Source organism: Barbatula barbatula (assembly GCF_947034865.1).
Source record: "Barbatula barbatula genome assembly, chromosome: 16".
In the NCBI taxonomy this organism is placed as follows: domain Eukaryota; kingdom Metazoa; phylum Chordata; class Actinopteri; order Cypriniformes; family Nemacheilidae; genus Barbatula; species Barbatula barbatula.
In genome coordinates this window covers 7,209,995-7,227,222 of record NC_136779.1, presented here as the reverse complement: position 1 = coordinate 7,227,222, position 17,228 = coordinate 7,209,995, and the positions used below count along the sequence as shown (strand labels likewise).

Sequence of the window (17,228 nt, the reverse complement as noted above, 5' to 3'; positions counted from 1 at the left end):
ATCAGCAGCTGTGGATCACACACACTGCAGCCCGAGTGTTTCTCTTTCAGATGCACACCCAACCCGCGGTGGCATGGCCCTGGGTCTGACCCGAAGCAAGATGGAGCTTGTCTGAACCTCACACAACCAAAAAGAATATATTTAGCACCATACCCTCCCTGCACCTCACGCAAACACGAACTCGCACACACACACACAACCCCCCCACTCTCATACACAAGACGTATTGGCAATCTTCCAGCAATCTTCCACGACAAGTGTCTCCACGTAGCCTTTGACATTAAGCATGGAGAGGCAGGGATCACAGCCCTCACCTCTCCGCCGCTCTATTATAAACACTGCCTGCAGGCTGTTTTGCTGCTCTCAGGACAAACTGAGCTTTCTGACAGAACAAAATCATCCATTGCCACAACCCGTGTCATACAGAAAAGGTTCAGCAGAAAAAGGCAGTTGACTGCCATGCTGAAAACATCATCTCATGCAGACATCACCTCATACAGACATCTTCAGCTGCCACAGCTCAGGGTTCAAATCGAACACTCGAAGCACTCCAAGAGTGAGGTGAAGTGACTTTGACGGGTAGGTTAAGCAGAGTAAGCGGGCAGTTTGCTGATGATTGTAGGTAATACCCTTTATATGGTTTAATTGTGAGATTGATAATCTCACCCTCACTGACGTGACCAATGAGATTTTAAATCAAAGCGTTCATTAAAGAAAATGTCTGTCAAACCTTATTCCGCATAACATTATTATTTTATTCAAATAAAAATACTATACTTAGTTCATCCATGTTCATATTTTGTGTCACATATAGACAGTTATTTCTTGTCTTAAACCACCAAAATAAAAAAACAGACAGGTGCCATTTCACCGAGACACAGAGACTGGCTCATCTCTAGACCTGTTTGTTACAAACATGCACAAAAAACAGCCAAATGATTCCACTGTCATGGGAAAACATTTTTTTAATAAAAATAATGTAAAATGACAGATGCAATCTGGCAGATAGTTAGTGCGGCTCTGACATGCTACAGAGCTCATCTTCTGTCACTTTTACACTGAGTGTCAACAACATTTTTAAAAAGCCAGATTAATAAGGACAAGTTATCATTATTAATAATAGTAATAATACCCTATAGCTGGTAAGAAATATTTCAGGCAGCACGCTCTTAGCATTGGCAGGTGTGGCAAAAACTTTATTGTGTATTCTGCTCTTGAATAAAAAATAGAACCTTTTTTAAATACAAATAGATCTTGCCTTTTAAAATAGGGGCTGCAGGCCAAAAAGGGAAATCCATCCATTTAACTGTGACTTTCAAATCTCCAAGCCATATCTCTCCTTAATCTTTATTATTCCCTCTGAAGCTCGCAGGCCCGGCTGGGCGAATGGATCGGCAAACTGCACTGTGATGTTTTCCATCACTAAGTAGGGAGGGGAGCCACTCACAAAGGATACATTAACGGTTCTCCCATCCAGATGGCTGTACGAGTTCCGGAGGGGAGACACACACACAAAGGTGGGGCATGTGTCGGAAAGGCCACCAGCCTTAATTTTAGCTCCCAATGCATGCGAGAGCACATCTTATCATTTTCCTGCAGAGCAATATGCCACGCTGGGCTCAAAGTGCTCCGATTTAATGTTGAAGGGCCTGTATGCACGGCCCTCGAGCCATGCCAGGGTGGGAACTAGAAAGCGACTCGCCAAATATTTGTAGAAATGTGCATGTTTGACAAGATGAAAGGGGAGTTTTGGAAATTTGAAAACATCAGGCAGGCAAGCATCAGAATCTATCTATCCATCCATGGCTATTTTTTCATGTAATGTTCTTTGCATTATATGGGGTAATTTTTATGATGAAAGCAGTAAGTCACTGACTTTGGTTTAGTTTTCACAGGCAGGGTACACACACGCCTAATTGAGATCTTCATTTATATCTTATCTTGCAGGGGGTGTTAATTGAAGCAGGACCACCACTGGTGCCCCCTCAAAAGAAAGATGCGTGAAGCCCCTGCAGTCAAACATATTCACGAGTACATGAAAATGAAAATAAAATGAACTCATTTTGAATTCAGATAGCTTTGTTCATAAGTCTTTAAGAGCCAAAATTCTTGCAAACCACCTTCAAACCGATCAAGAATCACCCAGGTGCTGAGAGAAAACGTAAGCGTGTGGTGCACGAAAGACGCAAGCATAATGAATCTGGCAGTGGAGATGTCCACGCTTTCATTAATAACCCACGTCATCTCAGTTGCGTGGACATTCCCTGCAACCATTCACTCTGTCAATACAGCGTTAGACTCGCCTGCCAGAAACAACAAAGACCAGCGATGCTGAAAGGCGTATAGTGAGTCATTTACATAAGATAAACATTGACCCACTCACTATTCAACTGTTTGACAACTTTTGACATTACAAAAGCTTTACCCTCTCAAGTACACAAAGATGGCAATTAAACACACATTTGCATTTATCCATGTGGCAGACACTTATCCAAAATGACAGAGTGCATTTAATCTATGCATTATATAAGCGTGTGGGAATCAAACCCACAACCTCGGTGTCGCCAGCGCTGAGCTCCACCAGCTGCAGGAATACGTTTGTAATACACTGCTGCTGCACATATGCTGCTTGCAAGAACCTTATGGCAGCCGCAGAGTAATAAATCAGCCATCTGAAATCTTTAAGTAATGACATCTGGTCAGCGCCTCAAGGGAAGCTGAATGCAATTGCAGAGGTTTTTGCAGTACACTACCCCGTAAAGGTTAATAAGCTAGCTGAATTAATGACAGCTGCCAAAAAAAACCTCAAAACCATGCCACTATGAGCAAACGCCTCACATCACTTTAAAAAAATGAAGAGAATGCAAAAACCACCGGAAAACGTTCTTGCTTAGAAAAGTTATCACTTAGATATTTACTTCATCTCAGGTGTGTTCTAAAATGGCTTTGAAAATATAGAAAGACACGAATGAGACTAGTTTGGCATAATCCAGAAGTATACCGCTACAACATTAATAGCACAGATGAGACAATTCAGAAGAAATGAAATAACGAAAAAAAAATGGGATTCATAGTGAATCTCTAACTTATTGAAATCTATGTGTTCTGATCAAAGCTGAGCTGAGCTAAGCTTCTTCTGAAACTCCACAAGAGCCGTGTGTAAGATTACCAGGAGTTTTTCTTTAAAGAAACATCTAAGCATCCAAGCTGGAGACAAAAATCAGGCTTCATTTGCTTTATAGAATATCTATAAAACATCTCGGAGAAAGGACTGATACATCTCAGAGATCTCATTCCTGATTTTCTTTTTCCAAGGCAAAGAACAAAGTGCAGACCTGACTGTTTCAAGGCTCCCAAAATAACATTACAGTAAATAACAAAGCAGAAAATGTTCTGCATAGAACAACAAATCCTACCAGATGCAACATTTGTAACTGAATGTGATTCTAACAACAAGTGTATTCGGGTAAACGAACAAACTATATGTCACACTCTGTAAAAGACTGGAGGTAAAGCATCGCTCCGGAGCGTGTCGACGTCAAAGTGCATCCTCCTGCATATTTTCATTGACCTATTTTTAAATACTTTGTTGCATGTGGAGGAAATCAAACGCATTCCCCGCGCTGGTGTTCTTTCGTCTGTTGGTGACAGGTGCTTTGAGAGATGTCTGGTATTGTTTGTGTGCAACTCAAATATCAATGATTTAATATTTCACATCAAATAAAAAGAGAGAAATGTTTTGAGGAGTAGATTTTCAGCAGAGCATCCTATTTTATAATTCACACTGTTGCCTGACAGGTTGAGAAGCCCTCTGTGTAGACTTGAGTCCGGTACGCTTCTCACTCTGGGTATTCAGGGGATGTGCAAACTTTGTTTTGGGGCGGGACCGGGGCGTGCGGGTGTTACGGATCATGACCGGAGGATCAAGAGACAAAGGAGGAAAAGAGACAAAGAAGATTAGAGGACACGACAACGTTAAATGTTGGCTCGAGATTGTTTACATAATGCCTTTTTTACAGATTGCAACGAGGACATGACCTGGACATCTTTCCACATCTTTCCACACCTTCATACAACATAAATATGTACTTATGCAAGAAACAAGATACACACACACATACAGTACTTAAATGCACAATTGCAGCCAAACAACTATAGTTTAAAGTATGTATGATTACAATGTTAACAGATGTCTTTTTCTGATGCGTTCACAATTCATTTTATTATTGTGTCTCTCACCGCTAAAGAATAAACAGAAAATGTTTTTAGAGTTCACATCCTGTGAGAATCATTCTACGCTTATTTCCACACATATTAAGCTTCTTCAAAAATGAATCCTTTGTATTATCGACCTGACAATTTTAAAATTATAATGAATAATATTTCGGGTTACATCAGACATGGGGGATTATGTGTAATTTCTTATGTGCAAGGCTTTCAGTGAAAAACAGCCCAAGAGACAGTCAAACAGCAGAAAATCTTCATTTTTTAACAGTAATGCCTTGATTCTCTTCGCATTAAGTAAAATTTTTGGACACAAATTGAAAAAAAGCCTTTTAACATCTTATTCAATTAAATTCTCATTCGTTTATTTTATATTTAACTTAAAGGGACAGTTCGTCCCCCAAAAGAAACGAAAATTCAGTTTTCTTTGTTCTGCTATTACTCAAAGGAAGATATTTGGAATAATGCCAGTGACCAAACAGATTTCATCCCCCATTGACTCCCATAGGATTTATTTTCCTGACATTCTTCCGAATATCTTCCTTTGTGTTCAGCAGAACAAAGAAGTGTACACAGGGTTGGAACAACCTGTAAGTAAATGATGACAGAATTTTCAGTTAAGGTGAACTATAGTACATTTATGTTATTCAGCTAGACAGAGTTAAGAAAATGAATGAAAATGAATTAGCTATAGACCACTTCGGAAGATGTTAACATTGTAACGCTAGTCCCTGTTTCAGTTTTTGACACTGTTCAGACCAACAAAATGATCTGTACACTCAAAATGTATGCATGTTCTACAACCAAGAGAACATTTATTACAGAATCAACAGTTTATTTAATCCTTTTTTCTTTAAGATTTTAATTTTGATGTAAGATTAAAAAGTAAAATAAAAAATGAAACCGGGAGTGCTTCTGGACCAGTGTTTACAATTTACCTTTTTGAGAAGGTCAATATAACATAAATCAAATAAGACAACAAAAATGAAAGCTAAAAAGAACAGTAAGAAAAATAAAGACCAGAAGGCACAAATCAAAGAACACAAACATGACCAAAAATAAGATATAGGCACAGAGATGAGCGGACAATGATTCTGTAATAAGATTGGATTTAAAAAAAATCCAGATATGCAACACAAAAGCACTCAGGACCTTGTGTGCTGTCAAACAGGCCACCCCCCATCTAAACTTTACTCAAAAAACAGGAAAGGACCCCAGAGAAACACAAAGTACAGTCAGGGGCAGATAATGTCTACCACAGCCCCGCAACGGTCAAGGTGTTTGTCTTCTCCCCAGGTAGACAAAGCAAAGCAGCAGAGTGAGCCAGCAAACCTCAGAACGCGATCAGCTGACAACAGCAGCCCGGTTCTCCAACTCCACTGGAACCTCCGTCCATAAACCCCTACAGTATCATTATTCCCCAGCTACTTCAGTACTTCTGTCATCACGGGCGTTCCGACATACAGTAGCAGGTGGAGAAACCCCAAATCTCACTTCCATCTACTTATCTATCCATTCAGGGGCAAATTGATAACTTGGATGCTTCGCATATACGTAATTCAATACAGAGGATATGCAATAAATGAACAGTAATCTACTTTACTCTGCCACAGCAGTATGCAATAATGTCATGTCCTATCTTGTTATACGACAAGATGTGTGTTTCAGCTCATGAATGGGTGGAGAGTGGAGGCCATATGAGACCAAAGACGAGAGACCAGTACAGTCTGCGTGGTTTCAAAAGGAGAGACATCTGGGCTGGTGTGCAACATGCTGTGATGGAGGACACAACCGTCACTCTGGATACATCATTTCCGCATTAACCCCAGTGACCGGAACAGCGAGTAACCAGCATCTGTTGCGTTTTGGGTGCTCTGCCTCAGCGTGGGATGCTTGTATGGTGTGTTTGTGTCTTTACTACACTTTAAAAGGCACAGATGGTTATCAAAACTTGTAGTCGGTAACATATTTTTGGTTAAATATAAACGACTATTATTTGACTTCATTTCACTTTAACTCACTGAAAGATAAACGTTTATGTTTTCAACTGAGATGGTGAAATACAGCCATGGAAAAAAGAGACCTTTTAAAAATATTTTCTTCGTTTTTCTGAATGTACTATTTATAGGTATGTGTTTAGGTAAATTAATCATTTTTTATTTTATTCTGAGAACTACCAACAATATTCTCCTAAATTTTTCTACAGTATTTGCAGAAACTGAAGAGTTTCTACAGTATTTGCAGAAAATGTAAAGTGGAGAAACAGGTCAACAAAATGGAAAAGATTCTCTGTATTTTTTTCAAACCTAAGAAAATAAGTTAATTTCATTCACTTTTTAGCATTACAACAGCGATATGTATTTATGAAAAGCTAAAAAAATATTTTTATGTGACAACCTTTTTATCACAGATTTCACGTGTCTTGTCATGCTGTCAGTCTTTCACATTGCTGTTGCAAAATCTAGAAATGCAGTTTTAATGAAAATTTGGAATGGTCTCTAGTCCAAGCAAAAGTTACGGATTACAGCTTTGAATTTTCTTTTCTAAGTGTAATTGAATGTTATTAGGTCAGTTTAGTCATTTTTAATAATATTTGGAAAAATACAATGTAGATCTTGTGCCAGAAAGAAGCACATTTTGTAGGTTACCTGACAAACCAACAAATAAATGGCCCATGCACACCTGGGTGGTTGCAGGCAGGTGCATTGACATAGAATAAGTCCTGAGTACAATGGAAGCATACCGAATATTAATAACCACCACAATGTTTTGGTCAAAGACCTTCGTCAGCCATTTGGAATATTGACATTTTCCTTTTTTTCAGGTAATCTGACAAAAATGCAGAAATCTTAACTACAGTAGATTAAAAAATGCTAAACTGGTTCATCTTTGACCCAACAATGGGTTCAAACAACCCTGCATTTTGGTTAAAAAAAGTCATTAGAATCCTGGTTCACCAGCTACATTAGAAATAAACCAGCCTAACAATAAAAATGTTTATTGTACACTGTAAAAAAATCCGTAAATTAACAGTTATATGACTGTTTATTTCAACGGAAATTGTCCATTCTACATGTGTTACGGTGTTTTTCCGTTAAAATACATTTTCGAATTGCATTATGGGACCGTGATTGCGCCATCGACAACTTTGGATGGTCATGGACGTACAAGCACAGCCATAACACAACGTTTTACCCAAGTTTTCAACTGGTAAGTACTGTTGATATAAAAATAACACGACATTTCAATTAAACGGCTTTATTATCATTATTACGGACTGGCTATGTAAAGTAATACAGTGTATTTCGTTGGATATTGTTAACAAGAACGGATGTTTGTTCAGGTACAAACTGAACTATGAGTTATTATTTGTAATACTTATTGGTTTGTACTTATTTTTGCCTTCTCCTCGTCAGTGAATATGCAATCTGTTCATTTACAGTTTATTTGTCAGTATTTTTAATCTGCTTGGTGCGCGGGAAGTGATGTCCCATCCCCGGCTGCAATGTGTGACAGACACCGGTTACCTTCAGCTCCGGGCTGTGTCAAAGGTATGTTAATTATTTAATGAAATATAAAATCACTGCTTTCTTAGTACTATACAACCAACAAGAGCGAGCATTGAAAGGTAAGTTAGTGATATTGTATAGATTGGTCGACCGTTATCGTGTCTTTCAAATGATTAAATGATCTTAAACGTAACATCTGGCCGTCTGTGTTTCTGTTACCATATTAATAACTTATTTTATATTGTAATGACATACGTTAATCTAATGTTCGCTTTGTTAGAGGGACTTCAAGTCTGTGTGGCCGAGTTCAACATGACACGCCATATTGAAATCGTAAGCGAGGCAGATGTGAGTAAAATAACGGAAAGACAGATAGACTGCACGGTTTGCACAACAAACCTGGAGTTTTCAACCAACCTCCGTGTCCTTCCCACCTCTGCTTTGTTTAGATTTCAACATGCAGCGGAGTGAAATCAGTTTATTAGACAGCTACTTGCCAACAATTGTATTCGAAATAATGATTTGAAATGTTTTATTGGTTTATTATTTTTCTTCTCTTACTAATACTTATTTTCTAAAGGAGATCACTACCAATAGACGGAAGACATGATCAGGATCAGCATTGAAGACTTATGGCTACATTTACATTTATGCATTTGGCAGACGCTTTTATCCAAAGCCACTTACATTGCATTGTCCTATACATTTGTTTCTAAGTATGTCAAATCCCTGGGACCGTGACCTTGGCATTTCTAATGCCATTCTTTAACAACTGAGCTACAGGAATTCTCTCTCTCTTTCTCTCTCTGTCTCTCTCTCTCTCTCGCACACATGCATATCTGCATCACTAACAATCAAACACACTTTCTGCATCTCTAACATTTAAAAAATTTCCAAGCAAAGTAAGATTATATATATTTGTTGTGTTTACAACAGGAGCCTGGTGGATATAAACCCAGAAAGTGGGTCCAAAGCACAAAAAGGGCGCCAAGAAGTATACCACCTAAACTCCTTCGATCCCTGTCAGACCTGAAGGTCTTTTGAAGGTAATTAAGCACACTTTTTCACTGCTTCTCTTTTTCGACCCATATTGTTCCAAGCGTTGTTGTCAAAAGTACCTACAGCTTATTTAGTAAAATCTTAAAGTGATAGTTCACCCAACAATGAAAATTATGTCATCATTTACATTTTGTGACCAAACAGTGGTGGCACCCATTCACTTGCATTGGTGCCGCCACTCAGACAATGCATGGTTAACAAAAAATTTCCGAATATATCCTTTTGCGTTCCGTGGAAGAAAGAAAGTCATACAGGTCTGAAATGACAAGAGGGTTTGCAAATGATGACCGAATTTTCCATTTTTGGGAGAACTATTGACATGCAAGTAATCACAACAGTTGTAGGTTAAATGTTAGTTTGTATTATTGGTGATGTTTTGTTTTTGTTTTGCAGCCATATAGGTTACAGTTATGGAGAGAAAGAAGACGAAATTACAACATATCACTATGCAGGTTCATCATTATTAAATGTGATTGTAACTAGTAGTTGGAGGTTAAAGTGTTTTACATTTTTTCATTTGGATGCCTTTTCAGTGTTTCAGTCCTGGGGAAGGCCTTACACGGCATCTCAAAGTTGACTGTTGAAGATGTTGCCAGTTTTCTTTCCATCTTACTGTTAACTTGGTTTCTTGAAATGTATTTGTAATTTGCCCACTTGCCACACATGCACCTTAAAATTCAATTTTAAGCCAATTTGCAATGAAGTTGTTTGCTCAAGTAAGACCTCTTTGCAGTATGTTTTTTTATTTTTGTAATTATTACTTATGTATAAGTTATTTGTTTTTACAATGTTTGTATTCATTAAAGAATCAGTTTTTATTACAAAAATGTAGTACACAGATAACTAATAACGCTTTACTGCTTCATTACACTTATTGTATACAGTAGAATATATATTTTTAATGTAGGTAAACCATACATTAAGGGTATTTTTTCAATTTTTGTAATAGCAGGGGGAAATCAGTAAGCTTGTAAGTAATTTTTCAAGTTTTTTTTATATATAATTGCCATTTTCCCTTTTTATACTGTTGGTTTACCATTCGATTAGTGAAATTGTCCACTTTTTTATTGTAGGTATACCATTAAAACACAGAACATGTCCACTTTTGTACTATAGATATACCATGAAAACACAGAAAATAACTCTTTTTTTAAAAATATATATTAACTTTAAAATAACAGAATTTATTTTGTTTTTTTACAGTAGTATTACTATTAAAAAGCATAGAAATATTCTTAAATAAAACGAAAAGTTTTCTGTTTTTTTTACTGTTAGTTACACTGTCAATTAAAGGAAAATGTCCGTTATTAAATTACGGTACAATGTCTGTGTAACAAGCTGCCAGTACTTTTTCCGTTTTTTTACGATTTTTTTTACAGTGTATATATTATTAAAAGCATCATAAAAATGTATGTTTTCATTTCCCACAAAGAACTTAAATTCCACCACTAAACTGTCTTCAAACCACTGTTCAGTCTGCTCCGCATCAGGTTTAAATTCCCTTCATATGTGGATTACGGTTAAGGAAAGTTCTGGCAGTCTCAGCCTCAGAGACTAAGCGGAAACAAGCAGGCATTCTGTGTTTGTTGAAGTCAAACTCTGATGTAATACTGGTTACAATCCAGCTCAAAGATTATCTCGCGGTGAAAAAAACAAGCCCCAAAATCCATTTTCGTGTGCTGTTCTGAATGGGACATTCCCACCACTTGTAAAAAGCAGCCTCATTAATCATTTACGTTTCCTGACACATGCGTTCTACATGTTTCTCTTTCTGTGCATTAATATTTCAGTCCCCTCCATGACATCCGTCCCCCAAATTTCCCAGCGAACATTTTGCTCACATAAATCACACGGTGACATTAAAGAAGCCTAAGATGGCCTTCGCTGCCACTTACTGCAACTACACATCGGGGCGCATCAATCTCGCCCTCTCTACAGTCAAGAGAGAGTCTGGTGCTCACGGCACACTAAAATGTCACACGCAAAACCAGGCCGCTCCGGAGAGAAATGCTTGTTAATGCGCAGTTACACAGAGACCAAAAGGACAACTCGAAGTCCATTGAAAATGTCACTCCACCATCCAAATCTAATCTGCAAGATAAAAGCTACCAAGTATGGTACTTTATTTTGGCCTGGGATGTATTATTACTTTTCCAGAAAGACTGAGAAGTTTTGTCTCTCACTCTATACTTCTGGGCTCATGATTGGTGGATAATGATCATGTGACAGCCCTGCTGCCAGTATCTGGGGAAAGCATTGTGGCTGCAGCAGCTGAATCTACGGTCCTCTCTAGCCAGGCGAAAGCCCTCTCTGACCTCCCTCGGGACTGCAGTGAGCAGATCTCTGACTTTTTTACCATTAACCCCACCATGTGATTTTATGGGAGCACCTTTCCCACTGGAGCTCCAGAGGTAAAGCATACACTGCACTTGAGCGCATACTACATGTTAGCACGTCAAAATTATTAATCACCCCATCAGAGCTGTTCTATTCCTCTGGCTTTCTCTTTAAGCAGCTAGACTGTGATTTTCTGGCTACTTTATTCTCCAGGCTTAACGCTGATGGACCCACTCGCGATCCCCGTCCCGATGCTGCCTCGCTTTCATACCTGACAAAAATCATCTCGGCCATGCCGGCTTCCGACTGTGCCGCTAAAGGTGTGCTTTGAATTACAATGATGTGTCTGAAGAAGCAGCCCCACTTCCCCAAAGGCAGAGAGCCAGCTGCATATAGAGCACCAGCCGCCCACTGACTCCTTACGCAGGAAGTAATGAGGCTTGGCCCCTGACCAACCCCACTCCGCACATAGATAGGACACAGAGACAATCGCATGCACATACAGAACACTCAGACACGAGAAGAGCGAAGAAGAGAATAAATGAAGACAGAGATGGAGACGTGGCGAGAATCAGGGATAATATCAGAGTAGGAAATGTGAGGGCGGAGGTTGATGTGCAGTCTGAAGGTAAGGACAAGACGACCAGATCATGTTTCAGTGCTACGGCTAATGGACGGCTGTGTGTCATCCTTCAGAACAATGAGATAATATAGACATGAATGAGAGATACTGTACTCTCTCATTGGGGTGATGTTCAGATGTCTCTCTGATCCATTAGGCTCCTATAAAATTTACAACACAGTTTAAAATAACATTTTGTAAAGATGAAACTATCTGCATATAACCAATTCAAATATGGTGGATTTTATCATTGCCAAAAAGATAATTTGAAGAGAAGAGATCATGCGGGGATGTAAAGGACTTGTTTTATATGATGCATTACCCAACACAGTGTAGAGTGAAAACCAGCAGGCAACAGAAAATTCGATATTATATTGATATCTCATATCTGGGTCAGAATTCAATAATATGCGACTGTGTTCATTAATAGTTTTTTCTACAATTGTCATAAACACTACCAGTCAAAAGCATAGTGCCAATTGAGAAACTTTTTTATACTGAAAGGTTTTCTAGAAATCTTTTGATTTGAAGGTGTACACATAAGAGTCTGTAATCACATACATTTTGGAACATAATAACAATAGTAACATTTGCATTATTCCATCATTTTGGTGTGTTAACAATTATTTTTAATTGTTAAAATTGTTTAAAGTTGTCCATCAGAGGCGCAGTAGCAGGGCGTTGCAAAGTAGAAACAGGTAGATTACCCCAAAAGTGGAAGTTCTAAGCTTTACACAAACACCAAACTTGAGTAGGAACTTCAAGTGTGATATTTCTACGCGTTTTTCCAGCCATTTTTGTTCACGATTTTGCTGCATCCTCTCACAAAAATATTTTTTATTTATGTATGGTAGGTATTTTTTCAAAATATGCTCATGGATTGTCATCTTTATTTAATATCCATAAAATAAAAAATCGATAATTCTGAACCATACAATGTATTGTTGGCTATTGCTACAAAAAATATTCTCATGCTATTTAAGACACAAGGTTTTGTGGTCCAGGGTCACATTTGTAGAATATGTATAAACCCTGTGATAACCTGGTGTATTGCGATTTTTGACTCACTTGTGTTTTTTATGTCTGCATTGGATTGGGGAGCTGTACCCAATTGTATTGTTAGGTTGTAAAAAATCTAAAAATATAGATTCTTGACAATGTGACATTAAACATTGATACTGTATTATAAGGTAAAATATTGCAATACTTCAAAGTATTGATTTTCTTAACCTTATCCCCAATGCAGACCACAAACTAACTCTAATTTACAGTACTACTCTTCTCCCAATTGTCATTTATGCCCACAAAACAAATTCTGGTCCAACAAAAACACCGTTCTTTCCAGATCCAAAAACCTAATCTGTGCTCCATCCATCTCACCACAATCCTATGTCAGGTTTCTTTAATATAAAGGAAATATTCCAGATAGCAGCCTTGTGGGGCACTTTACTCAATTCAGTAGCACATTAATGGGGTAATTTGTCATAAAGACCTGGGCTTTCTGTCCACGGTTCTCTGGCCTGCATGTCAGAAACACTGCCAACTAATTTATAACCGAAAATGACCGCCATGTGGTCTGCAAGAACTCAAACCTTATCCATGGCTTCTTCTACTCTGCCCTCAGGTTCAGGGCCCCCTTTGACCCCCCTCACCCTTCCCTTATCAGTATTCACCCGAGGGCGCTTTCAGCCTGAGAGAACATTCACTACACTGAGTAAGAGAATGTGTTGCTTTAAATTATATAAGGTTCTCTTTACACAAGCAGTTTGATCTTCTCTCACTGTTATAGAAGGCTTTGGATGCAGCTTACATATTCACACATAACCGTAAAAAATAAAAAATAAAAATTCAATAAAAGTCAGCCATGATGAGAATGTCGCCCTGGGGCTTATAGATGCAGCTCTTAGCTTGTTTTCTTCATAAAGCACACAAAGGAAGGTTAACTGCATGGATTCGTATTCGCAATAAACCTTTCAGTGATCTCCGAGATACAATTATTGAGGAATAAGTGGAAGCAGTAATGTGGAAATGCATTAAAGCTATATGTGCTACGAGGGGCGTTTGAAGTCCCTGGGCTGGATGACATTCAAACTCCACGCTGGTTAATTGCTGCTGACACACAAAATTGATGGCCTGTTTTTAACAACTTGCTTTATAAATAAACAACGTTCTGGATTTGATTAGAGGAATACATTGAATTAGCATGCATGCCGATGCTAATTCCTCATTGCAGCTCAAATAAACAGGCATATTTTAGTTTTCGGGAAAATTTGGTCGTTTTTTCACTTGTTGGTTTAACATGTAACAGAAAACAGTGTTGTGTCTGGATATCACCACCTTCTGGCTGGAATTCTGATTTATAACAGGATTCATGAATGAACCACAGATTGTTATCACACAAACATACATCGACATGCATGAAGTCATGCACTCATATGTTACATTGTAAACATATATTTCTATTTGCAACCCCTCCCTATCTAAGATTGGAAAAAAATGAAAAAAACTCTCTTTTTCCTTTGCTATTCATTTCCTAGCGTGTGTATCTGTCACAGCATGCAGGCGCTGCCTTCCATACCTACTGTAGTCCTCATATCTTTACTTATCTAAATGGAATCTTCACCTTGTGACCTGATCTCCACTGACAGGACGAGAGCGGCACCCTCTCCAGCTCTACACTTCCTCTATTGCTTTCTATCAGCCTCTCTCTAACACTCTCTCACCTTCTGCATCTGTTAGCTGTGAGCCAGCCTCAGATCAGACAGAATCTATCTGTCTAACGAAACACCAGACTATTTCAGATGGAAAAAACTTACTAATGCTATGGCAAAAAATGCCACACTGGGAGTCATTTTTCCTAAAACGCAGTAGAAGTGGTCAGATCTGTGTCCACATTATACACAGCGTACAACAACGAAGGGAAGACGGAAAACATGCTTTCTCATTATCATGCAGAACTAATGAACTCAGCAGCGTGAGCACTATTAGACTGCATGACTGGCTCTTTTGCAGTACTGAGCGGATAGCTAGAACGTGTGTCTACTCTAGTGCTCACAAAGTTTGTGGGGTTTGTTAGTGTAAGCAAGCACAATAAGCAAACCTAACAACGTGTGGCTATGAAATCACATGACAGGACCCTATTTTCTTATCTAAACCGTCATGGCCGATCACAGACGATGAGATGAACCGAATGATCACATGCACACAAGCATACATGGTTTGCAGAACAACATTCATGCTTTTAAATGATTACAAAATATTCAGTAAAGCACACTTACGTGTCCTGAACCGATGGTGTGGCCGAGTAGGCTTGGTGGAAGGGCCTTTGGAGGAGCGTCCATGATTCCAGCGATGGCTGGGCTTGGAAGGGGCCGCAAGAGTGGAGGTTGGGTTGGCTGGTTGAGTTGAGGTTGTCGTAGCAGTTGATGCGGTACTCAGAGTGGTTGTACTTGGCGGCCCGGCCAGTGAGGCGTTTTGGTTCCCACCCTCCCCGTTGGGTTTTCGGACAGTGGTGCTGCGTGGTGTCACCTCCTTTCCTCCCGGTGGGGCAGGATTGGTGGCTCTTGTGGTGGTGGTTGAGTTGGTAACTCTTGTCCCCACTCTGTTATGCAGGTGTGGTGCTCGGTTTCCCGGGCCACCCCCTAATGCCCCGCCGCTTCCTCCACTGGTGCTACTGCTGCTGGCAGTGTGGTTGGGGGACTGCCCAATTCGAGTCCTCTGCACTGTTCCTGTGCCCTCAGCCGCCCGGGTTGCTGAACCCGGAGCCACCGAGGGCACTGCGGAAGTGGTTGATGTGGAGCCATCAGGGCCCTTGGGTAGGGCACTGGGTTTAGATAAGAAAATAGGGTCCTGTCCAATGCGATTGGCGTCCACCAGGTCAGTTGGGACGTAATCCTGAACCGAGCCCACCACAATCCATTTAAGAAGCATCAGGCTGAGGCCCAGGCCCACGAAGCCCATCAGAAGGGGCACAACACAAAGCCAAGTTTGCTGGCGGGGCCACACCGCACAGGGGCCACAGCGGAGGGGCCCTGGGGCCCGGGGAGAGGCCTGTTCACCCCCGGGCTCCTCCAGGGTCATGGTCTCCATGGTGGCCCCAAGTGCCGTTCTCTCACTCATGCTTCTGGGGTTCAGGGCCAAGCCAAGAAGCAGTGCAAGCAGTGGGGGGAGCTGGGGAGGGAGCCAAAACTGGGCATCTCATTAATATTAATTTAACACTCAACCACGAATACAGATATATGCAATACCAACAGTTCATATGAATATTACAGCAAACATCAGCCAATAGATGTAAATATTAATTCTATACAATAGAACGCAACAAACCTAAGCCCAAAAAACACCAACAGTCATGTACACGCACACAAACATACACGCGCACACACTCAGTCGGAAGGCAAACAGGACTGGGTTCTGGGAGGGGGGAAGAGAGCGGGTTCTGGTAACAAGCCTCTGTTTAGTTCAGCTTCTGTAGAACCTGCGGTAATTCCCAAGATGCTCCATGTAGAGGTGAAAAATAGAACAAAAATTAAGTTTGCGGGATGTGTCGGTGTTTCGCCCCGGAGTCAAATTTTCCTTGTAAATCCGCGAGTGCCTGAGCGAGGGCAGCTCCCTGCTGCAGATCTTCTCTCACAGCTGCATTAACGCATCGGTCGTCGCGGCTGGCGCAGCCCTGCCTCTGTATATGTGCGTGTGCTTGCAAAGAAGCTCAGGTAGCGGCAGAAGCACGGCACCACTCAAGGGACAGCTCTGCGTCTCTCTCTCCTCGACACGCCGCTTCGTCTCTGGCTACGTGGCTCGGCTCTCCCTCTCGTCTCTCCAGCTGTGCTTCGGCGGACAAGGGCAGCCGGTAATCCACACCACAGGAGAGAGCGGCAGAATGATGTCCTGTGATCAGGCAGAGACGACCGGGAGGGTTAAATCCATCTGATCCCTCTTCCAATCCCTGCCCTCAGTTCTCCCCCTCTGTCAGTGCACATCCGAGCCTCTGCTCCACATCCATCATTGCACCAGAATTCAAAGGCAGTCCTGTCTCTGGCTTGCTACATTCCCACACTGAAAGACTCAGACCTTGGCAGTAATACTGGCATACAGAGAGCACGAGAAGCGAGAGAGAGCGGAAACGAGAGAGAGAGCTAGTGATAGAATGCACGACGGAGAGGGAGCAGAAGAGGAGAGAGAGTGTGTGGGTGAGCAGGGAGGGGTGGAAAAGAAAGCGCCGCTCTGAAAACTGATGCGGCTGCAGTGTGTGTGTACTCGTCTGTGTGTTTTCTGCTGTGTGTGTTTCGGAGATGGGTGTGAATGATACTAGTTTTACATTTCTTTAGCCTCTTCTTGCTTCCATTTTGTTTGTTTGTGTAAGTCCAGACAGACGTCCAGTGATTGTTTGTGTCTGCTTTCAGCTGTGTGTGTGAAAAGACAGGGAAGAAATAAAAGAGTTTTAGAAGAAAATAATCTGGCCGGGTTTTAGAGGGAGG

At 40.5% G+C, this 17,228-nt stretch overlaps 1 protein-coding gene across 1 annotated transcript in view; it reads right to left on the bottom strand.

The window, feature by feature from the left end:
• nrg3b (neuregulin 3b) overlaps positions 1 to 16,976 on the bottom strand; it is a 124,174-nt gene extending 107,198 nt beyond the window's left edge. Inside the window, exon 1 of the mRNA XM_079475787.1 lies at positions 15,030 to 16,976. Within this exon, the coding sequence (XP_079331913.1) occupies positions 15,030 to 15,870 (841 nt within the window). The 5' untranslated portion in view covers positions 15,871 to 16,976. The remainder of the gene's footprint in view (positions 1 to 15,029) is intronic.
• Positions 16,977 to 17,228: the final 252 nt, after the last annotated feature.